The 24711-nt window shown below is 42.0% G+C and overlaps 1 protein-coding gene across 4 annotated transcripts; it reads right to left on the bottom strand.

Annotated features, from left to right (window-relative positions):
• Nucleotides 1-833: 833 nt before the first annotated feature.
• MXD1 (MAX dimerization protein 1) lies at nucleotides 834-23262 on the bottom strand. Of its 4 annotated transcripts, XM_036997980.2 has the most exons (7): nucleotides 22917-23262; nucleotides 22272-22606; nucleotides 22081-22180; nucleotides 17425-17454; nucleotides 5269-5383; nucleotides 3635-3794; nucleotides 834-3360 (listed from the first exon to the last, which is right to left on the bottom strand). In XM_036997980.2, exons 2-7 carry the CDS (start codon nucleotides 22276-22278, stop codon nucleotides 3173-3175), a joined length of 600 nt encoding a protein of 199 aa, XP_036853875.2. In that variant the 5' UTR covers nucleotides 22279-22606; nucleotides 22917-23262; the 3' UTR covers nucleotides 834-3172. The 4 variants fall into 4 exon arrangements, with proteins under 4 accessions (XP_036853875.2, XP_017504382.3, XP_073068129.1 ...); XM_017648893.3 differs by lacking the exon at nucleotides 22272-22606 and having other exon boundaries at nucleotides 834-3357; XM_073212028.1 differs by having other exon boundaries at nucleotides 22272-23262.
• Between the last annotated feature and the right edge of the window lie 1449 nt (nucleotides 23263-24711).

Genomic DNA, 24711 nt, shown 5'->3' on the forward strand with positions numbered 1-24711 from the left:
AGTCTTAAATTTACCAGGAGAAGATTCTAGGTCCTGCTGAAAAATGTGGCACACTTTGAATCATTAACTAGCATTAGGTCTGTGACTAAAGAAAGGAGTCAGCAATCACTATCCGCACCTTGAAGAATTCAGGATCTCTGCTTAGCAAAAGAAAACCAAAACAAATACCCTGGGTGTTCTGCCTGCCATTACAAGCCAACAGGCATGGAAAGCTATGTTTTCTGGGATGTTAACAGAAGCAAACATGTATTTTCTCACTGCATGAAATCAAACTGACTACATACTCTGATTTTCCCATTTGCATTGCAATGGTATCAGTGAGTATACATTTCTTTTTAGGTTTTAAAAATCAATTTTTCACATAAAAATATGCATATGCCTGTGTTTACAGACATATGTATTTAAGTACAATTGTCAAAGTCTTAAAGGCTGGGGTTTCTATCTTTGCCCATTCCCTCCCCCCACCCACCCACGACAACCCCTGATAGAAAGGTTTCTCATTTTGCTTAAAAAAACAAAACCTCAAAGACTGTATAGCTCTTAACTGTCCCGCTGGTGGATCCATGAGTGAGAGGACAGATTGGTGGGTTGGGCTGCCCCTCAGCCACATGGGAAGGGGATTAGCTGCCTGGGGCTGAGTTTGCTGGTCCTGAAAGTTACAGTTTTGGTGAGAGAGGCCTGTCTAGCATGCCATGGTCTACCTCAGGTTTTGAAAAGTCATGCCAAACCCTGGTGTCAGTTTATTACAAGGGCATTAAAAATATAGAGATCTATCAAGTCCTACATTTATATATGCAATCAAATTGAAAAGGACCAGACAAACAGTGCAAAGGTCAAATAATTACTGTTTTATATTGGGACAGTACAGTTCATATTTCAACCAAAAGACAAAAATGCAGTTTAACTCAAAGGCACAACAATTAAAACACAGAAAATAATAGCATCTCAGATGCCACATTTCTAAATTAAACAAATACACAAATTTTGTTCCCTTCCCTCCCCCAATGCAAACCCACAAGCTTTTCCCGAAGTCTTGAGTTTTTTGATGCCATCCAGCATCCAGCATCTTGGACTTGTGAGGCGCTTGAATGTAGCAAACAAAATGCTTGAGAGGTCTAGCGAATAGCATTCGAAAGGGACCTCAAAGTGCAGATATATCTTTTTCAAACATGTTACAGGCTGAGCTGGCTCTCTGAACACTATCACGCTGCTTAAATCCAGAAAGCAGGCTTTAAAAATGCAAAAGGCATACAAGTTGTATTTCAGTGCAAATCTTCAGCTGGTAATCGGAAAATATTCCAACAATAAAAAAACCCTTTGTGTCACCTGCCCTCTCCATACCCAAAGCTGAAAAGAAGAAGAAAACCAACAAAACAGAACCCAGAAGAATTACAGATGACTTTGGAATCATTTAGGAATCCACGACTCCAATTAAAAACTTTTAAATACATTAAAGAATCACTAAAAAGAAAAACCCACAAAAGTAATCTTGCTTTGTTTAGCCTGCTCTTCCTGTAGAGCATGAGCCCCTGTGGAGAGTGCGTGTGGACTATTAGTTGCATGGAAGGTGGAGGCGCTGGAGGAGCAAGGCTGTGGCGGGCTAGAGACCTCAGGCCAGTGGGAGCACCGGGCCGCCTGCTCCTGGTTCCGCCGCGGAGCCCTTAGGTTGCAGTGCGTCTGTGGATTGTAGGAATGTTCTCATCACTTTGTGACACACAGTTTCAGCGTCACAGATTTTACAAATGGTTCAAATTTGATGAAAAAGATTTGCCAGAGGCTGACAACATCAAGACTTCAAAAATATGAATGCAAAAATATTAAGGGGAATGAACCAATTTTGTAGATACCTACATACAAAGTTTCTAGAACATCTATAAAAGCACAAAGTCATAAGAATTTATTTCTATTACATTAGTTTATATAAAATGAATAAATAGTATTTATAGATTTAATGTGTCTTATGTACATATACATGTGCTCTGTTTTAGCTTAAATAAAACTGCTACAAAGTGGGAGACCACTTAAGGGAGAAATCATAACCAAAAAGAAAACTCAGCCTTTTAAACTATCAACCCAAAAACCTCCATAAAGAAGTTTCCGGGAGTGTCCAAAAATAATCACTTAGGAGAGAAATTCTAGTGACACTGTACCATTCCCTCCTGATCACCTGCAACATAGGGAGTAGAAATATGGACTTTTCCTTTCACTGATGGTGGACACCAGCTCAGCTAGTGCCAAAGCTCAGTTATTGCTGAAAGTTAAATAGGAAAATAGATTAGAATTGGACCAAATGTCACTTATTCAGAAAAAAAAAAGGCATAATCACTTTTGTGTTAAGTGGGAAATGGAGATCTCATTTATCTCTGAGGTAGGAAAAAAAAATGTTCCAGAGACAAGTCGCATCACAGACTCTGAGGGGAGAACATGCCTTGGGCTGGCACTACACAGCACGGTCCCCAAAACATCACACAAAAATAGATTGTACCGTTTCATTCTCGAGAATAAACAATGGTGGAACTTTTATAAGCTGTGCGACCCCAAAGACATGCTGTCAAGGTGTCCATCTTAAAATGAGAAATACTGTTCCCCTCCACACGCGGGGCAGGGTATTAGCGCAGGTATGTGTGCAGGGCGGGTTTTCTGGAGGTATTCCTGACTCCTCAGGGGGGTGAGGTCCGTGGTTCAGTGCTCTTAAATGCCGCTTTCAAAGCTTACTTTGGAGTTTTGAGATCAGGATCTCAACTTTAAGAGTTTGTTTCCTTCAGCTTCCTAAGCACAAGACACATTCGGACATTTCTTCTAGGCAAGTAGCAGAGTAAGCCAGAAATCTTTAAGAAAGGTTGGGGTCACTACACGGAGACAGTAAATAGGAAGGGGAATTGCTGAGATGTGACAGTTGCTCATTCGGTCTAAGAATTCTTGGGTGCTTCAAATTGATTGGAATGTACAGTCTCTCAGAGACGAATTTTTATGGAGAGAAAGAGAAGCTAGTGGATGCAATCAGAAACCCACAGTCCTAAGCAGTTCCTTGAAAACTTTTACAAAGCTGATTTTGGTAAAGGTGGTACACTGACGTTTACGTGCAAGGGAACTGCAGGCAGGTCCAGTACACTACCTAATCCGATCCGACAGGCAGAGCCATCTGCGAGGCAGCTGAAGGGACCGCGCTCCCTTATAGACCCAGACACGTCTTGTGGTCGTCCTGGAGCTTTATCCTCTTCACGCCGGAGCTGGAGTAGCCCTCGTCACTGCCGAGGCTCTGCATGCTGCCCCGCTCGTCAGAATCACTCACGCTGCTGCTGCTCCAGTCCAGGTCACCTGTGAGATAGTCTGTGCTTTCAACATCCACATCGATTTCTTCTGTGGGGAAGATGAGAGAGAGAGAGAGAGAGAGAGAGAGAGAGAGAGAGAGAGAGAGAGAGAGAGAGAGAGAGAGAGAGGTGAAGGCATTCCTCAGAAAACACAGGCTGCCAATCAAAGCGATCCCAGCCCTTCCTGGATGCTGGTGCCTAGCTGCTAACAGGGCCTTGTAGAGGAGGGCACATTGCTTAACTTCTCTAAATCACAGGCAGGCTGCGAGTTCCTTCTCGCTCTGCCTGTGCGGAGTGGGTGTGGGGTGCCGGGAGAGGCTCACCCCTGTCGGAGTCCGAGCGCTCGGAGGAGACCGTGGAGCCAGTGCTGTCTGTCCGTATCCTCTCAATGCCCAGCTTCTCCAGCTGCCTCTTCAGGTGTCGCTGCTCTCGCTGAAGCTGGTCTATTTGGTGAATGGCTTTTCTGTCACAATCTTCAAGTTTCTGCAAGTCAGAGGAGTAGCTGTTGGAGCCCACAGGCAGATTTCAAAATTGGCAGTGACCCTGCCTCTTCCTCTCTAGCACTGAAGTACACCAATTTTCCTCAGAAGCCATTTGCTGTGTCACTTATCTAGCTTCGCCAGACAAGAAGTTGACTGGCCAGTGACTCCTGTCTTCGTCTAACTTCTTCAGCAATGACATCATTGAGAGTACCTGTCCTGTCACTGGGACTCTGGAGGGGAGCTCTGACTCTAGCTAGCATCCTGGTACCCCTCAGTTTTGATACTGGAATGACTAGGTGGGACCCCTGACCTGGTCTTACATCTCCCTCATCTGTGGTGATAACCTGAACCTTATCTCTCTGAACTGGAGCACTGCCGTGATGGGAGCTTAAGAAACACACTCCCATTTAGAAGTATGTTTATTCAAGTACGTGGCCCAATTGCAGAGACACATTTTTTGTCATCCCAAATCTCAACTTCTGTTAGCAAGAAATAATGGTTCCTTTTGAAGTCCTGATTCCAAACTGTCCAACGTAATAGCTTAAAAAACACATTTCCATAAACTACTTGTTTTAACAAATCTGTTTGTGGTGGTTTTGCATGAAATAGGTGGTTTTCCTCCAGAACTGTCATGTTTGCTGGCTACTAACCATAATCAAAGTGACATCTGTCCAATGATGATATGACTTTAAAAACATGCTAAACAGTGATTTTTGGCAGTGGCTCTCAGAAATTTAATATAACTCCCTCACTCTTTGCTATTCAAGCTACGTGCTGAGTCCCGACTCTGCTGCAGACCCTCTGGGAGGTACAGGGGATACAAGGTGGGTGCAGTGACCCAATCCGCTCTCTTGTGGAGTCTACACTCAAACAACAGACAACTAGACAGTCACACAAACCATGGCCAGGGTTCAACAGTGACAAGTGCTGAGAGAGAGACACCCAATCCCAGGACCCCTTGGAGCAGGAAGGAGGTAAGAGGGCTAGGAGAAGTCTCCCTGAGCTATGGTACCTGTGCTGAGATCTGGACAGATTGTTCTTGGGAAGCACAGAGGTCAGCCTGGAGCGGGGCCAGAGGAAAGCAGGGGGCCCGTGAGGAGTTTACCGTAGTAGGTGATGGCAGGGTGAAAATGGAAGCAGACCAGGTTGTGAAATATTTAGGTCTTGGAGAGACGGCTTAGATATACACCACTCAGGAGCAAGAGCTATCAAGGGAGACCCAGCATTTCTGGCTTGTACAATCACATGGACGGCTGGATGGACCTTTTAACTTCTGGTGTACAGACGGGGGTGAGAAATGCTCAGCTGGGCTCTGGACATGTTGAGCTGGGCTGCCGAGGATTCACCTACGAGGCAGCTTGGGGGAATTCAGAGGAGAGGACAGGCCTGGAGATAAACGTTTGCTGTTCCTGGTAACAACAGACACATCTTCACTGGACAGTAACGAGAAACAGGCATCCCAGGGATACACTTACCTTTATGTGCAATTTGGCTTTTGTTAATAAACTCAGTGTAGTGTGTCGACTTGACTCAGGCCCAAGTGGAACTAGCCCCTTCAACTTCTCCAGGCACAAGCGAAGATGGGCCCGTCTATGAAAACAAGATCACAAAAGCATTTGAGAATTTCACAGTAGACTAGAAGGCACCCCAGAAGAACAAATTCTAAAGGATATGAAGTTGTCCAGGCCCAGTAAGGGCAAATGCTTCCAGTGACCTCTCAAATAGAGGTCTTTTTGAAATCAGTCAACTCTGGTGAAAACCATGGAGAAGAAAAATCCAGGGTTTTCTAAAGTGACATCTCTTTATCATAAAAGTATCAGGGTAAGGACTAGTATCTGCTATTAGGCACATTTATCCAGTTATCTCTGGTCTCTGGTCTATAGGGAACCCACAGAGCATCCAAATTCAGAAAACAACGACATGCCAGGGTGAGAACCCTTTTAACCCCTACTCAATTATTTAGGGCTACTAAATCACTGCTGTCTGTAGTGTTTACATGTGTGAACAATTATTCATTACAGCTTTATTTACAAGAGCAAAGACTGAAACAACCCAACTCACTATCATTAGAGACATAATTAAATAAATCAGGCACACCCACACAGTGCAGGACTCTGTAGCTATGAAGAGAGAGTGAGAATGTGTTCTATGTACTGTTAGGAAAGAGTTCTCAGATGCTGAATGAAGAACAAGGCATCACACTACATACAACATACTATCTCTGGGTAAAAATGGAGAAAAAATTATGGTTTTCCTCATACAGATTTATACAGTGATTCTGGAATGATACATAAGAAACGATGGCTAGGCAAAGAGAAGTCAGGGAATAGACAGGGAAAAGGAGAGGGAATTTTTATTGAGTAATTTATACTCTGGCTTTTCAGCCATGTAAACAGTTGCTATTCAGGAAGTTCAATACATTTTTAAAAAATAAGGAAAAAGCACATCACCTGTTTTGGCTATACTAACAAGTACAGCAGTTGGAGCTACACCACAGGAAGGTCTTGGAGGGGGCAGAATGGCACAGAGAGACAGGGAGAAAGGGAGAAAGGCCGGAAGGCTCGAAGAAGCAGAAGCCACAGCAACCCATACGAGAGAGCCTTTAGTCACAGACTAGCCACAAGCACAGGAGTCCCTAAAAGTTTGGAAAGTCACATGTCATTGAAACTCTTGTTTGGGCTTTATTCTAGAACCTAGTAGAGTCCATGAATGTGAGAAACAGGCAAAGTTCAGGGTTTCTGCTCAAGATTCAGAGTTTTTGCTTTAGCCTACCACCTCCTTAAATCCTTGCCTTTTCAGCCCATAGGGATTCCTTCATTTCCTGAGTAGTGTTTTCTATTATTCATTGGGAAATTCACTGTTCTGCCTGAACTGTTGCATATTTGTTACTTCACTATTCATTGCAAACTCTTTAGAAAGCTGGGACTGCAGCTTAATGATTGTGGTATTACCACAGTGCCTTCTCCCACATGCTTAATAAATGTTTGCTGATTGGATTATGCCACCTATTCAACTAGACTTTAAGCTTCTCGAGGACAGAGTCCATCTCTACCACATCTCTGCACCTTAGGCAGTGCTCACGCTCCTGGGGTTTGGCAACATGACCACTGGCCACACACAACACCTGGGCAGAGCTCCTGGGAGGCTACCTTCCAGCTGAACTGGGAGACAAGTTTAGTTTGCTCTTTACTTCCCTCTTAAATGTTACTATATCAGCATAGGCTGGGAATGTAAACCAAAATAAAACTGCCTCAGAAAGCTCTAAGGTCAGCACAAATGATATTGACTGGGAGTTCAATCTACTGCCCTTCATATCAAAACTTCAGGATATTCTCCCAAGGCAGATCTAATAAGGGGTTTATCAGACGTCCTCTGAGCCCCGTGCCTCATCTGGATCCTGAACGAGTTGTCGTAGACTCTCCGAGGGCCCTCAAAGCCTTGACAGGCTGGAGGAGTACAGCATTCGCTCCTAAGCGAGAAAGATTTAATGGTACAAATGCCTTGGTGTTTTATAAGACTTCCATTTGCTCTGAAGACCTGTCTGTGGAATGACAGCAAGCAAAGACTCACTTTAGAGGTTTGTTCCTCCTCTTACTCCATGAGGGGGAAAAGAAAAAGCAGGGCTTGTGTGGAAAATGTACTTGTTCACTTTAGATAATATTCTTCAAAAAGAGCCATGAAAATACGTATTACTAGAAACACCAGGAGAAAGTAAAATTAGTCACTTATATAGTTATTCAACTTATTTCTCACTACAAAGTGTATAGACTAATTGTTAAATCAGGAAAAATGTTCAAAAATGAAAACTGGATTCTGGACATTTTTCAGCCTGCTTGTTATTTGCAAACATGGCATGATTCAGAACAGTTTCATTATTAGTCCTTTTATAATGTGGGTTTATCTACAAATATGAGAATGTAATTTTTTAGGAAGTTTGTCTACTGATAAAAATATTTTAACAAAGTCATCTTTCCATGCATTGTCATTTCTATTTACACAGGGAGTCTAACCCAGAAAGTATAATTTTCACTATCCAAACATGAGTTTCCAAAGATCACTCCCAGCTGTGAAACTAGACATAAGCCATCTAATTCAAGCTGAGGATAATACATGTTCATTCAGCCTAGTTCTATGAAAACAGGGGCAGGGTGCTTCCTGCATTTTTGTAGTGATCCAAAGCCAGCTTCTGCCTTTGGCCCAGCCTGCCCTGGCCTTCAGCACCTCACTGCTCCAGCCTGCTGGCCACCCTGCCCACCTGCCACTCGCCTACAGACACATCCCCGGGCTGGTGCCTGGGCCAACCACAGGGGTGGGATGCAGTCACTTCTACAGAGTAGTGAAATTCAATTATCGAACCAATAAAGTAGCACAAAGACCCCTCTGTAATGGCTCCTGCTGAGGGTTCTCATCCCTCAGGCAGACAGACACACCCACACGCATGTGTGCACCCTCCACCAGGGATCTGGAACCCTTCGGCTGGCCCTGAGCACCCTCGGAACACCGAGGCCTGAAACAAGCAATACAAGCACTAGCCTCAGTGTCCCCTCCTCAGCCCCATGTCTCTGCCCAGGCCTCTCGGCTTCTAGGAGGTGCCAGTGTCCCAGTCTGAACCAGGTCTAACTCCCCCTCGGGGAACTAGCAAGGGTTTTGCCAAACGTTGTCAACAGGAATCACTCAGTATGTTGACCCAACCCCTCCTTAGATCTCCTACCATCATGCCTTCTTCAGACAGTCCTGTTACCAAGAGCTGCCTCCCAGCTGCCCCAACTCCCCAGCAGAAAAGGGCTCTACCAACTCCTGGCACCCTCCTGCCCTTAGCGACCTCTTCTTTTTGTGCTGATCCAACAGCTTTGTAACTAGGTCATGAACTTAGTATCAAATGTCACCTGCTGACTTCAGAAATATTGTTTTAATTGTTCTCATTGGGCTGATAACCCTTAGGTCTACAGTAGCATACAGAAACCAATCTTTGATTTGAGCTATAATCAGTGATGCTCAGAATCAAGTGTGGCCTACAACTAGTGATAATTAACATTAGATAATTAACATTAGGCCTACAACTAGAGCTTTCCTCAGTTTTTTAAAAAAGTATCTCAAGTTTTTGTTTTTAATTATTTTTATATTCTCTCTCTGTCAGTCACTACACAACCAAATGTTAATACGATGATTAAGAGTAAAGGTTTGGGTTCCTCTTACTCTCTGTGTGACCTTGAGCGAGTTACTTAACTCTGTGTAGCACCCTTTTCCTCTGCTGCAGAGGGAGGAGGGCCCTGCCGGAGAGGCTGTGGTGTGAAATGAACCGAGACAAGGCATGGGAGTGCCTGGCCAGGCCCTGACGTGGAGTGCTCCACGTAGAGTGGCACTTAGCCTTTCCATCCTAGCTTCCTCTGTAGACCGGTGGTTGCTGGGAGCACGCACAGGTAATCATAGCATTGTAATATTCCTTTTACAATCAACTGGGATCTCAAAGTGTCTCACTAGGTAGACAGACACTATCTGGTAAAGCCCAATTCACTGAACTCTTCCTTAAAAAACACAGTTACCTTTTGTCATTAAGAGATTTAATGGAAAACCTAACCCACCTTCTATGGAAACGCAGATTTTGCTTATCCTAAAGATACTATTTTTTACATTTAAAAAATTAGCAAGGATTTTATAGAGCTAATGCATGCAAAAGGAAGGACTTCTTCATGGCCACATGCATCATGTAGATGCAGGCGGAGAAGGGACCCACAGGTTGGGAGGGAAGCATCTGAAGCACACCCAAGCCTTCCTCCTACATATCTACTGCAAAAGCCGAAGGGGAAGAAAATAGGGGCAAATATGCATTAACCTTAGAAATCCAAGCACATCTCTGGATGTGCTATCCATAGCGACAGAACCTAAAATAGCTTGTGTACAAAAACAGAAAGAAGGCATATTTAGGAACAAATTTAAGACAGTTTGGGAAGGACTTCTGGGAAGAAAACTATAAACTTTGCTGACAGACATAAGAAAATCTGAATGAATGAGAAAAAATACCCCATGCCTAGATATGAACCCTCCAAGTAAAGATGTCAGTGTTACTCAAGTTTGTCTACAAATTTAACATAATTCCAAGAAAAAAAATCCCAACAGTATTCTTTTCAATGCTGGGAAATCAGTCTAAACTTCATTTAGAAGAATGGAGGTGTGAGAGGCTGCCAACATTTTTGAAAAAGAATGAGAAGGAATGTGCTGTATCAGATACTGAATTGCATTATAAAGCTTTAATAATTAAAACAGCATCTACTGATAAGGGAACAGACAAATAATACATATTAAAGATTTAAATATAAAATATATTTGGATATCACACAGTTCTGCTGTTAGTTTTCCTTAACTCTCATCAGCCATGAATTATGGAAAACTAAAAGTACCCAAGTGGAAGGAAGCCATTAATGAAGAGGGCTCGGGGCTGCTGGAGGCACTCCCTCCTACCAGCGCTCCGGCACTGACAGAAGGCACCTTGGGCTTAACCAGAGTGCTCGTAGACAATTCTGAATGCTGCTCTTTTTATTTTTGCCTTCAGACTCAAGCTTCCTTGGTTCTTCTTGGACCATGTCTCTCTTGGACCAACACATTTGTAAACCCAGGAACAGATGCAACAAGGAGAGCTAGAGTAGGTAGGTTGTGCCATCTGCAGATAGCATTCCTATGCTGTGTTACCCCTAAGGGTCAGTCTGACTTGGGTGTATTCAAGACTGGGGGTGTATCAAGTCAGGTGAGTGTGTGTGTGCACAGGGGTGTGTGTTGTGAGGGAGGCACTGTTATCAGAGATTACTCTTTTTTACTGAAGGTGCAAACTGAACTCTCTCTCTCAGACTTTCATGGTAAAGTATACGACACAAAGGAGAATTTTAAGGTCAGGGTTGAGTGAGTGTACAGGATGACAGCCAGTGAAGAGGGCAGCTAAGTAATGAGGTTCACAGGTGGAAATCTTGAAACATACACTTAGCTCTTTCATTCATTTACTCCACTAGCACTTCTGAAAGGGTTCCTCCACATTGCTACTTTCCTAGGTGCTTGAATACAATGGTAAGATCAAGTCCCTGCCTTTAAGGTTCTTAAATTTAGTTGGAGGGACCAAATATGGAAACAAATTATTGCAGAATTATTGCTCTACCATGACACATGACAAATATCCGCTCCTACTAAAAGTTCTAGAATGGGTTCCTCTTTGCCCTCACCCGCATCTTGTTTGATGTGGTTAACTTCTCCATAGAAGATGTCAAGCTTTCCTAGTCTATTATGTTTTTCCTTTCCAAAACAATCACATTCAGTTATTCATTCATGCACTGCAGACCTCCTCTGTAACTTTTCTTTCATTACCAAGTAACAGAAGAGTGAGTCCTCTATTTTGTGTTAACCCATTAGAGCCTAGAAATAATAATGCATCTGTTGATTATTATCTGATATCTTTGGTATCAGGAAAATCTGGTATCTCTGGTAACTCATGTCTCTTCTCTTCAAGGAGAGCCCTATTTAATGAACATGCTATACTGGATCTCAATGACTCACTTTTCATTAAAACTAAGGCTAAGATTATTAACCAAAGAAGAAAAAAAGTTTCATAAAAACTATACCCTATTTAATACTCCAAGGTTTCACCATTTTATCTCCTATCTTTGTGTGGACACAGACCTAACCATTTAAAAAGCTTCATAAATCCTACTGGATAATTGGAGGTTGAATAAAAGCATAGGGGTACTTTCAGATATGGGTATGTATGAGCTGTTTAGTCAGAAAAAAGTTATTTAGTATAGAGGAAGAAGAAACAAATTATCTCAAGGGATCAAAAATTACTCTCTAAAAGTGATTACAGGTCACAAGAGATTCTAACTTTCTCCAGATTTGTAGTTTAGAACAAAGCCTTACTGGGTTAAACAATGAAGTCTAGTGAAGATTATAAGTCACACTTTGAGGGGGAAAAAAAGTACTCTCTTCCTTTTTCTTAAGCAATCCCTTTTTAGAAAATTGCCAAGTGCATCATTATTACCAATTAATTGGAACCTTGGAAGGTTTTAAAGATTTCTTGTAATTGTGATAGCAATCTTTGTTAAAAAACCCCACAAAAGTAGTGGTATATACTAGCTGTATGGGAACGTCACTCAGTGAACAATGTATAAATAGCAATTCATGGTGGCTATATTTTAAAGTTCTAAAATCATTTCTCTATTAAAAGTATGAAATAATAAGTATGCCTCATTTATGCTTCCTTTCTAGACACCACTTTAAAAAAATACAAAATATAATTAGTACTTGTGGGCTCTGTCTTACCCCTTGACTACTGATGCCTATGACAGACAGTCAGGGAGCATCCCTCATGCCCCAGGTAGGGACTGGAAATTGGCCAAATAACCAGCACTACGTTTCTTCTCCAAGTTCTTCTAAAAGCAGATGCCATCTATCCAAGAGGTATAGTCCAGGAAAGATGGACTGTAGTGGTACAAATCTGAGTGCTCCTCTGCACCATCAACAGAGAAGAGATTTTGCACACTGATATCTACATCTCTCCTTTGTAATAACCAGGTCATGCCCTTAGCCCCATGTGGCAATAAAGCAATGTGGATTTGTTACAACATCCTAGAGTGAAATCTCAATGTGGTCAAGGCAGTTCAGAAGCAGTAAGAGTTGTGCAATGCATACCACAACTCAGGCCCAATGCAAAAGTCAGGCCACCCCATCCCTGCCAATATAAGGAGCCTGGCCATTTGAAAAGTCGAAAACCCAAAAGAAACAACTATAGGGACCTGTAATCAACTAGAATATCCTGCCAGAAGAGACCTGATTGGAATGAATTCTCATGCCACACCAGATACCACTGAAATACTATTAGGCCAAATGAAAATAACAGCTTAGATCAGGCTGCTAAGTCCTCCCACAGAGCACACACAAAAATCTTTTGTCATGGAGTCAGAAGACTAGCAGAGGTACTCTCTCTAGACCAGCTACCATTCCAGAAAAACGAGTATCTACTATTAAAGGAGAAGCCAGAGACTTCTTTTTAAAGAGTCCATTCTAGCACCTGACTCCTGACCCACTGGCTGCAGCTTACACGCATTCACTCTCTCTCCATTTGCTGAAGGGCTTATTGAAAGGTACTTAAGCCAGAGAATTCCCAGCCAAGAGAAGGAAACAGGAGAATTATCATCAATAAAGGGCATATAGTAACAACAAAAGATTAAAAGATTTCCTATATTCCAACAATAATTATTTGTAATTATAATGGGAAACAGTAGCAACTTAAAAATATATAAATCCAGGAATACCTTTTACAAAAAATGTGCAAGATTTACATGGCAACTACAAAACTTTACTCAGAGACAGACATCGGAACAAATGAAGACATACCCATATCTTGGATAGAAAGATTTAACATATAAATATGAACTTTTTAAGGTTACTTTATATTGGAATGATTTAATTTTGAAAATCCCGAAAGAATTAGGGGGATAGGAAATTGATGGATTGACTATAAAATGTATCAGGAAAAAATAAACTAGTAAAAATAGCTAAGAACATGGTAAAATATAAAAAGGAGGAGGAGGGAAGGGCAGAGATTTGCTGTACCAGATCCTCAAGTACATGATAAAACCTCAATGATTAAAATAATGTGTACTGGCACAGGAAGAGCAGATGGATCAGTGTAAAGAACAAGTCTAGAAACAGGCCTAGCCATAAATAAGAATTTAGTATATGACAGAGGCAGCAACTTCAGTGAAAGAAAGATGATTCTTTAAAGGTAAATGATAAACGAGACAATTGTGATACACAATGGGGCAATATCATTCATATATATACCTTTTATACTATATCATCTTTTTTTTTTCAAAATAAAAAGATAAACTACTCCTCAGCAGAAAATTGGGCAAAGCTTATTTTACAGGCAACACACACACACAGATATGAAAATTATTCAACTGTACTAGTAATATAAGAAATGGAAATTAAAACAAGTTATTATTATTTTTTGCTTATCAAATTAATAAAGATCTTAAATTATAATATCAACTTATGAAGGTATAAGGGAAATACAGCTTATAACCTGCCTGGTGGGCAATTTAGCAGTCAACATCAAAACCTATAACAACGTGCATACCATTCATTCCACAACTGTTTATTTACCCTAAGGAAATAATGATGATGTTGGACAGAGATTTATCTACATGGTAGTTTAAAGAAGCATTGTTTATATTAGCTAAATACTGAGAAGAATCTCAAGTAGGGGACTGGTCATATGAGTCATTGGCATATTCATATGATTTAATACTGGGCATTCACTTAAAGAAATGATAGAAAAGGAGATTTAATGACATTGGAAAATGTTCATAATGTAGCTTGAAAAGGAGCAATATACAAACTATTTACTATATGATCCCATGTTGATTTAAAAAATACAAAGTCTAGATGGCTATGAACTTGGCAGGAATGTCAGCAGTTGCTACTGTGGCAAGTTCTATCATGGGGGATTTTTACATTTGTACTTCTCTGAACTTTCAATTTTCTGTACTAAGCTGTATTTTTAAAGTTTCTTTTTCCAAAAATAATTGGAAAGATATGTTTCAAAGTTACATTGGCTTCCTCTGGCTGCTAGAATTATAGATGATTTAATTTTTTAGTATGGCTTTCTATATTTCTCAAAATTTTCTATAAGGTTAGTTTTAAAAAAAGAAAAACACTGCACACTTGCTAAGGGTGTTTCCTTAGGAGGCAAGACCCACCAAACTAGTTACAATGCAGAGAAGCACAGGCCAAGTGACAAATGCTAATATCTACAGTGATATTAAACTGAGGCCCCTGCCCCTGGGGCTTGGTCTTTACTGGGCTCTGTATTCCAGCCCCTAGAAATGGCATCACCAGTGTTCTATGAATGCCTTGTCTATTGAATGGAAAATACTGGCACCACCAACTCCCACCTCCACCACTCAAGAAGCCTTTTCATCTTCCCACTAATGCTAAGGTTATTAAAGTGGTAGTATTGAGTATAATATCTTCATAGGGGAGTCCTGATGAACACCCACTATTCAAAATTTCTAAAATGCCACAGAAAAGGTTTCAGTGTAAAAAAACTAACCCAAGTAAAATCACTCTGCGACATCTAGGAGAATAAAAATGCCCACCATGAGGAGTTTTTCCTAAGCTGTTTTTTTTTTTTTGAGAGCCATGTCAATCTTTTTCTGTGATGTTTTAAGGTAAAAAATGCTTTCTTTTGTAAGATTTGGCTACTAAAACCAGCAAGACTATAGAGCAGCTGTTCAACTGACTTCAAATCCCTAAAATACTTAAGCATCCACACTAATAAAGAAGAGCCAACAACTTTACCCTCCTCCTGTGGGTGCAGCAACCAATGCTTGGTTGAATTAAGCAAATTTGAATCTTTACTTCCTTCTTGTCTGCTCACATGCTCTAGCCTAGAGAAAAAATTATCAAGATTTGAAAGACTAAACTCCAAAAAAGAAAGGACAATAAGGAAACAAGATAACTAACCCTTGTACAAGCAGCAGCTGACTGGTTCTATGGAAGCAGCCTGAATTATAAGCAGCTTGCCCAGTGGTGAGTTCAAGTCCAGTTTTCTGGCATCTGCTGCCACAGCCTCCTGTGTGCACCTCCGTGTTAGTGCACAGTGTGTTCACTGAAGCTGTCTCTGCAGCTTGTCATATGAAATGCACTCCTCTAGCATGGGAACTGTGTGGACTTAACACCCTAGTATGAACTCATTTAATACCCAGTACTGAGCACAAGCTCTTGACATGCTGTAAGTGGAAAATAAACATCTCTGAACTGCTATGATAAAACTGACTTTCTCTGCCGTTCTTGTGCAGGTGAAAGGCAGAACCTTGCAGTAAGCCTCACAGCCCTTACCTGAAGGGGTGAAACTTTAATAATAAAAATAAATGCCTAAGTAAAGGGTTAAAGGAGTGAAGGAGAACTAGACTTTCGGCAGAAGTAGTCCCAGTTTACCCAGTTCACCCCAAAGGTAGGAGGATAGGAGAGGATCTAAAGATGACAGAGAAGACACATGTGACTACCTTTCCACTGCAAGTGGTACTTTTGAGTTCCCAGTTCATGAGGTGTAGATCAGGCATAAATGCTCTGATTTAAAACACTGTTACAATCACAGAGAAAGTATAAGGAAGGAGACTGGGATGGGCAGAAAGAAGCCCATGTACCTTGAGATACTCAATGCCCCCCGGCCCCGAATGCATGCCATGCCACAGTGGGGCAATGCTGACTGTTCACCCTGTTCCAGCATTCTCCTTCCCAGTGGAGTCTGGGCTGCCCTTACCCTGACAGAACATGTCATTCAGATCCTGACTTTCAGAGTCAGGCTCCTTCTTCAAAGAGGGCTTGCATGAAAGACTCACATGTATTTACACAGCCATCATTACATATCTTGTTCATGCAGTGCACTGAGAAAGCCACTCAATCTGGATGGCTAGCCTGTGTTTCAAGTTGATGGGAGCCTGGAGACCAGAATAAGCCTTGTTCAGTGGTTCTCAGTCTTGGTAGCACATGAGAGTCACCTGGGGAGCTTTTAAAAAATACTAGAGCAGAGTCTCAACCCAAACCAATTAAATCAGAATTGCTAGGGGTGAGATCTGGGCATTGTTTGTTTGTTTTCTTAAAGCTCCACAAAGAACAATCCATTTTTTTTTTTAGCATGCTAAAACCCAGCAGTTATGTTTTCTAAAAAAGTCTTTCCTAGCGACAGAAGATTTGCTTTAAAATACACTCCATGGAGAAGGATGGTTTTGATTACACAAGATTGGCAAAATGTTGGTAATTGTTGAAGCTGGGTGATGGACACATAGGAGTTGATTACATTTATCCACTATTTAAAAATCTCTATACTAAAAGGCTATTTTATAAAACCAGCAGAAAATTTATTTTCTTTACCCCCAAATACAAGTATATATGTGTAATGTATTTAATATAAAAATATTTTTAAAAAGCATTAAAAGCTTTGCAAGTGATTCTAATGTACAACCAGAGTTGAGAACCACTAAGCAACACCTTTGAAGGAGGGGCAAACTTGACTTGGAAAAATAAAGATTTAAATAAGCAGCAAGAGGATATCTCGGTGAGAGAGTTCAACTCAGGTTCTGGCAGGATGGATTCCAGTGAGGGTGGCAGGCCTCCTCTATGGACCACCATCTCTGATTTCTGCTGTGCATATATTTGCCTGAATTTTTGAGAATCTTTATGCACAAGTAAACTAAATACACATGCATGCGTGTATATATCTCTATGTGTATGTGATTGAAGACTGCACTGCTAATTATATTCAGTAGTCCGCAATTTTTTTAAAAACACTCTTGTGGCAATGCTGCCTATGACCTAAAATTTTGGACTGTGGAACAATGACACAGAAAGGCCTTCCTCAGGAGGAACAGGCTGCAGGGGTGAGGGTGGGGGGTATGGTCTTGGGAGCTGGTGAGCCTTCCATCTACATAAGTGATTTATGGGCAGGGCTACTTAGAGGGCCCTGAGTGAACTCCTAACTCAGGTGCTCCTCGTGGGAGGCATCAAGGAGAGCAACAAAGTCTCAGCCTAACAAAGACAGATTGCATCGAAACGCCCCTCATACCACCCCCAAGCCCCCAACTCACCTATTCTTCTCCATTTCATTGTGAGTTGATCTGAAGAGGGAATAAGAAAATAGTAAGATTATTCTGGTTTTAAAGGACTACTTCAACACCAACACAATTGCTTTAGTTTCTTTCTCTCTGAAGTTGGTAGGAGAGAAGACAGGGAGAAAAACCTCAGTGGGCTCTACTAAAGACATTAGTTCCTTTCTGGTTTTAGATACATGTAAACCCCTGAAATAGAGTTCATGGAGAAGTGACAAACTAAGAGGCATGCAATCCCTAGTGGAAAAGTTATCAACTTTAAGAAAGGAAATAAAAGGAGCCTATTTATACAATGAGGAAAACAGTCATGCAATGCAATGTGAATTGGGGTTACAATACCATGAAGCTTTCTTTAGGCTGAGGGTAGAAAGCCTCCCACCCCAGCCCTGCGGTGTTCTAGGTGTAGGATACACACCAACTTTTTATGCTAAGTTGCTGACAATAGGATACAGTTTTAAACAGATAAAAATACCTCTTCCCTCAATCTTTCTATTCCCTAAACTCACTATTTTATTATGTACAACCTCCTGAAATCCACTACTGTTGAATAGCTACCAAATGATTTTAGGAAGGGGCTTCCAAAGTACAACTCATAGGGAAGAGGATAGACTAGGTAAAACAGCAGTTAGGATGAAATCTGAAGTCTAGCTTTGCCACTGACTGGTACTATAGGAGAAATAAAATTCTTTACCACCCAGTCCTTGGTTATCCTTTCTGTAAAATGGGAACAAAAATTATTGCCAATTATCTACTGTACAAGCATGCATCTATGAGGTAGCAACTGTTAAAAGTGATTAGTGAGCCTTGGATAAAAGCTGTGGTAGATGTGAAATCATATTATTAGTGTGTTTGTAGCTGACCTTGAATATAAGGTCTGGTCTAAGAACCCATGGACACGTTTCCACAAAAGTTACAAAAAGTCAATGTGGCCGCTTCAGTGTCCTCACACAACTCCTCCCCGACAAGTTATAAATAAACTTGAGGAAATTCCCAGGGTTATACAGGAGCTGAATCTTGACCTTTCTTATGGTAATTCTCTGGAATCTAACTGGTTCAGGAGATTATGCCTTTGCTCAGGTCATGAATACTCTGGGGCCATAATGAGAACCTTCCTGGACCTAGAAGAGAGAGTCTCATAGTCATCATGGAGGAACATGACTTCCATGAATGCTCAGCCACTCATTTACATCAGGGGAGCACCATCACCTACGTGTGTGTGTGTGTGTGTGATGGGAGATTTCCTTCTCTTCTACAAAGCTCTTGAGCTACCAATTTTTATTCACAAGGAAGAACAAGAAAGTAATGGCAGCATTTTAAGTTTTAGAATATCTGTTTTCTAGATAAAGGATATGTAGACCTTAAAATTGGTTACCTTAAAACCTTTAAATTGATGTATTTGGTTATCCCTCAGCCCTCTTCAGTTACATTTTCTGAAAATTTACTTCCTGCAATGGCCAGCAACGAATCAGTTAACAAGAACCAGGCCTGCATTGCAAACCTTTGGCTTTAAAGCACGTGGCATTTTAGTTTTAACAGAGAATAACAAGTTCAAAGTCTGACAGATTTTTTAAATTCATTGAAAGTATATGACAACAGCTGGTCAGGATTTCCCTGCTTAATCGTTGACAAGGGCCATCCTTGGGAGGTGGTGGAAGAGAGGATAGGTATTTGAAAAGAACATGGTCTCTGATTGTAGAAAATAACAGCACACAGGACATTGTTACAAAAACTTCTGGATTCTTTGAAGATACATATGAAAAATTCTGAATCCCCAAAAGAAGCTTTTTAACAAGTTCCATAGGAAATGGCTTCCAAACTTTGAACAGAATTTTAGGAACTATAGATTTTATCTGATTACTTAAAAGGGCTGAACACATTGTGATTTTTCCAATTGCTAGGGCATTACTGAAGTACATTCAGTTTACTGAAACTGAGTCTGCTTTAATAAAAAGTAGGCTTTTCAAAAAATGATAAAAGATTGACAGCCAACTCTGTTGATAGGTAAACCATATATTTTTCATTAAAGCATTTTATAAGAAAACATAGATACCTTGTGTCAAAATTATTTTCCATGTGATTATTGAAAAGATTTGGTAACTCTAGAATCACCGTTAAAGATTCAGTGTCACCATCTAAAAAATATACTCTTAACATTAAGGTAACTAAGGCAAACTATAGAGTATCTGAGAAAAGGAAAAGTCTTTGGGTTCAAAAAGACTCCCTATGTGAGGTCAGCTATATAGCTACTGTCTAATGAAAGAACTAGGTGGCAAGTCCTGAACTTCCACTTTCACAAGTGCCAAAGCCTGCTTTACCAACTTAACAAAACATACACTTAAAAACTCTGGATTTCAATTCTAAGTATTTACTAACCGATTTTAAAAATCAGTAGGAAAGAAAAAAAGATTCCATCTCTCTGTTTTCTAGTAGTTTTCTGGATGATTCCAAAACAATCAACAGTCACATTTTCATTTGTTTTTGTTGTTTTTTTTAAACTAGAGAAACTTGATTAAGATCTGCACTTTCACTTCCCAGGAAGTTTACTATGTGACTTTTTTTTAAATGTCCAAGGAAAAGTAGCCCCCTGATTCTACAAAGAGGACAGCATTTCAATCTGAATTAACAAGAATAAACTGTTACCCACTGGTTATGTAAACCAGCAGTAATCTCTCCACAGTCCTCACCTCAGTTCAAAATCCTGACCATACATGACCTTGGATGTAAGTCTAATTCAAATCAAGGGGTCAAACTGCCTTCTCTGGGGAGATCTCTCACTGCCCAGGTACGGGTCATTCCAAACAGCTCATGAAGGAAATGATCACATTTACAAAACAACCTGCTCTTGCTTCATCTGTTTGCTTGGTGCCATCTCCAGGTTTAACCATGGTCTCTCAGAGATCCCTGCACCACTGAAGATGTTACAATAATATACTATTAGTTCAGAACATGGACAACAGGATAGCCTCCTGTCTCTAACCATGGAAAGCAAACCAAACCCATGAACAGAAGTAACACAGCTTTTCCAAAAATCAGCCATTTTTCAGAAGTAATGTTGGATATTAAAGAGAAGATAATCTTTTCTTGGCTTGAAACGCTCAACTATTATTTTTCCTTACTAATCACCTTTTGGAACCAAGCTGGTTCTCTTCAACATCCCCTTTTTTCCTCTTCCCACAACTGAACATCCCCCCACCAACTTTCCTGTGAAACTTGGGAAAAAATAAAGTGCCAAGGATAAAGTTTTGACTATTAATGTGTACAATTCCCTACAAACCATGAGGAGACAAGAATAAAAGCAACAAATGGACTACATTTTTCCAGAAAAGTAAACCAAACCTTTTCAAAGTTCTTGTATATAAAACTTTAAAAACCAATATTGTAACAAAACACAACACAGCTAAATTATTTTATACCATTGCATAATACAAGTGATTATTCATATCTTTCTTAAAGGCCTTAGTACCCATGCACACTTACTGGCTACCACCTTCAGGTTAATGCTAAAGATGGGAGAGGCAAAACCACCAGGTAGTTAATTACCAGGTTCATCCTTCACGTGCCTTCCATGCCTTCCTATTCAAGAGGTACTCACATCCTGTGGTTTTACCAACACTAAGGACAATGGGGTGAATCAAGGACAGAAGTGGCAGCAAGAACAAGTTGAGTTTTAGGCTCAAGTGGGAACCTTCTGGCTTTTAGTGGTCTGTATTGTGCCACAAAGCTGAACAGATAATAGTTATATGCAGGGAGTTATTCATGAGGATGGGAGAGGGATAAGGATTCTAAATCAGTGATGAAAATATCAGTGATTTTAATTTATTGGAATGAAAGGTATAATTCAAAAAGATCTCATAAAACAGGCTTCCTAGTTAACTTATTTTAAGGGAAAAAAGGGGCAATAGCATTAATGGGGTACTTACATGTACCAGGGACTATGTTCACGGCTTTAATATGTGATTTCATTGACCATGAACCAAATACTTTCCAGTGAGATTCAGAGATTTAAAAAACTATGAGGCTAACATAAAAAGGTGGTGGTATACTAGTATATTAATGTTATATTAATGTTATATACTCTTCTATCACCAAAAAGGTAGGTTTTAACCTTAATCATTCCTCTTTGCCATTATACACAGATGTGAAAAATTATCAGATAAACCACTGAATTTGTATGTCAATATGAAATCCTACCACCTATGTCAAGTCAGATACTGTAACATTTATAAAATCTTCACTATGAAAAATCAAGAGAAATAATGTCCAGCTTTTTCAATATATAGAATACAAAACCTTTCAATTATAGAAAAAGAATCTGCAACTTTTGAAGGCAAAATATTGTCAGTGTTGCTGATCTCACTGGAAGTTTTCATAGAGTTTTGTTTCAAAAGGGAAGAAAACCACAATTAAATTTTTTAGAAAGTTGATAAAGAAATATCAAACATTTCCATTTCTCTCTTTTCTTCAGTTCCCTAACCCCAAACAGAAGGGCTGCTTCCTTAAATGGCTTAAGACCATGTATACATTACTGAATCATTTAATTTACAGGGTTATAATCACAACAGGCAACTTCCATTCTGCAGTTGGTGTCATTTTCAGTATAATCTAAAAGAGAAAGAGAAATATTTACCAAATTACCTGCTACTGCTGTTATTCTTCTTGGGTTTGTTCCTCCGTTTTAAGGCATCTCTGTCCTTGTTATTGTATGGTAACATGGAGGCATAACCATGCTCAGCTTCTAGAAAACCGGAGGATCCAGTTAATGAATGAGCCCAAAACTCTCAATACTCTTTCCCCTACACAGTATTTCCTTTTCAAAAGGTACTTACTTTTCATTAAAAGAATAATGTGAAAATAAACGGAGCAAAGTGGAATTCTTAGAACAATAATTGTTTTTTTAATTGTGCGAACACCCTCTGTACGGAGCAGGTGTAAGGAGCATTCTAGTTGCTCATTGTTGAGAAAGACACGTAAGTCGCCAAGCTCATGGAGCCTGGGTTTCCCGTTGGCAACGTCCAGCAGGTTGGTGTGTGTTAAGTGGGACCAGCTTCAGGCGAAGATGCTGGGCAAACACCGGGAGTCAGGGTCGGGGGTTGCGGAGCCGTACAGGAGAGGCGCTGCTCCTCCAGCAGGTCCACGTAGGGGCCGGCCGGGGCAAGCCCCGCTGAGGTAAACCAAGAGCCTGGCTGAGCGGTCCCCGGGCACCCCACTAGCCACGGGGTGAAGGGAAGAAGGTGTCGCGCTTGGGACCTCGGGGGGAAGCGGCCCCTTTGCCACCCTCATTCTTTGCCTTTGGGGCAGCGGCAGCCTCCCAGCGGACCGCGCGTGGAGAGAACTGGAGGGGTTGGGAGCGCTCGCGGTCGCCCTCTCCGAGCCTCCAACCACCCCCAGAGTGGTTGGGCGCCCCGACCCGCGGCCAGGACCCTCAGAGCCCTGGCCGGGTCTCGGCCCGAACCCCTCCCGTCCCCGTGCACCTCTCTCCCGCCGCTCCAGGTAATCGGCCGCCTCCAGCAGCATCTGGATGTTCATCCGAACCGCCGCCGCCATTCTGCACCGGGGGCCGGAGCCACGGGACCAACCCCCACTGCTCACAGGCTCACGAGCTCGCCGCCGCCGCCGCCGCCGCCGGACACCCTCGCCCCGCTGTGGACCCCGTAGAACAGGGTTGAGAGAGCTTCTCCGGCGACCACGCTCGCAAGAAGAGGGGGAAGGGGCCGGTGAGCTGGGCACCACACACACAGTGACAGAACCCGGAGAAAAGCAGCAGCCGCCACCGTCGCGCAGTGTTTATCCCCGACTCACCATCCCCCCGCCCCCAGCCCCTTCTCTTGACAGGCCCTCTTCGGCTGCGTTCCTCATTGGGTACCCCAAAGAATGCCCAGCCCCTGAGCTTGTCCGATTGGGAAAGGGCATCAGGGCCCCGCCCCTTAGAGTCCGCTCCTCTCCCTGGTTGGTCACACTTGACAAGACCCGGGCTCCGCCCCCTCTTTCCAATTGGTGACAGTGCTAGCAACTCCGCCTCGTACTCCTTCCCTATTTTCCATTGGGTCTATAACAACAACCAGGCCCCTTCTGCTTTGTTCCCATTGGCCAAGAGCTACAGAACGCAAGCCACTTTGCCTGTTTCCCATTGGTGAAGCCTTCTGAAACCTCCCAGCTACGATGACGTCACCTTTCTCCAGACCCAGAGAGCCCTGAGTGGCTGGTGATCCCCGGGCCGGGTACTCCTCCCTGGATCTGGCATTGGCTGCCGGGGCTGAGGGAGTCGAGCAGCGCTGATTCACCGGCGGCCGCGGAACTCGGCTCCACCCTGCCCCGCCTGGGACCTGTTGCCAGGACCTGTCCCCGGGGAAAAGTTGCGGGGCCCTGCTGGGCGCCTCTGAAGTGGAAGGCTGTTACCGCGCATTGCCTGGGAGCTCTGCCCCACTCGGTTTCGGAACCAGAGTCCTCGGTCTGGCGGCCGCGGCCCATAGGTTCCAGGCTTCCCGGGACGGGGACGGTAGAGGGATTTGAGTAAGTCTCCAGAAGGGAGAGCGGCACCAAAAGCCCGGTGGGTGGCCGGCCTGGTGAACCTTGAAGGGAAAAGCTTGGTCTCAGCGTTCTCTCTGGGAAAGCGCTGGAGTCTGGTAGCTGTAAGCGGCACTGAGCGCCTCCTTCAAGGCACTCCCCACGCCCAGGAGCTGGCGTTACTCCCTCACGCGAGTGGGTTTTAAAGCTCAGAAACTTCCCGTGCCTACAGAATGACGCTCAGTCTCCCAGTTTCTCTGACCTAAATCTCTTCCAGGGTCTTTCCTTCCCTTTTAATTCTAGATGAAAACATTCAAGGATACTTCAAGATAGCTAAAAATGGTGTTTGTATCAATATAAATGTTTAAAGAACGAAACGTTTAAGGATTGTTCCTTAAGCCTATCAAGATTTCTGAGATGAGAGCTATCTTGAGACCCAAGTTACATTAACATACTGACACGTCCACTTTAAAAAGTTGGAATAAAATTCTCTGTAAATTGAGAACCTGAATATAGAAATGAATAAAACGTGAACATATTTCACAAACCTTTAAAAAAAAGTTTGCTGTTGCCAATATATGAAAACAATACCTTACTATGTGTTAGGTAATTTGCCTACGTTATCTCTAATCTGTAACAAAACCGCATTAGGTGTGTTAATTATCTTTATTTTACACGTGAGGAAACTGAGGCCCAGGGTAGCTGAATGACTTACCTCATCTTCCATTTGTCTGGAGATGGAAGCTGAACCTAAATCTCTTC

Source organism: Manis javanica, chromosome 1, assembly GCF_040802235.1.
Source record: "Manis javanica isolate MJ-LG chromosome 1, MJ_LKY, whole genome shotgun sequence".
Taxonomy (NCBI): domain Eukaryota; kingdom Metazoa; phylum Chordata; class Mammalia; order Pholidota; family Manidae; genus Manis; species Manis javanica.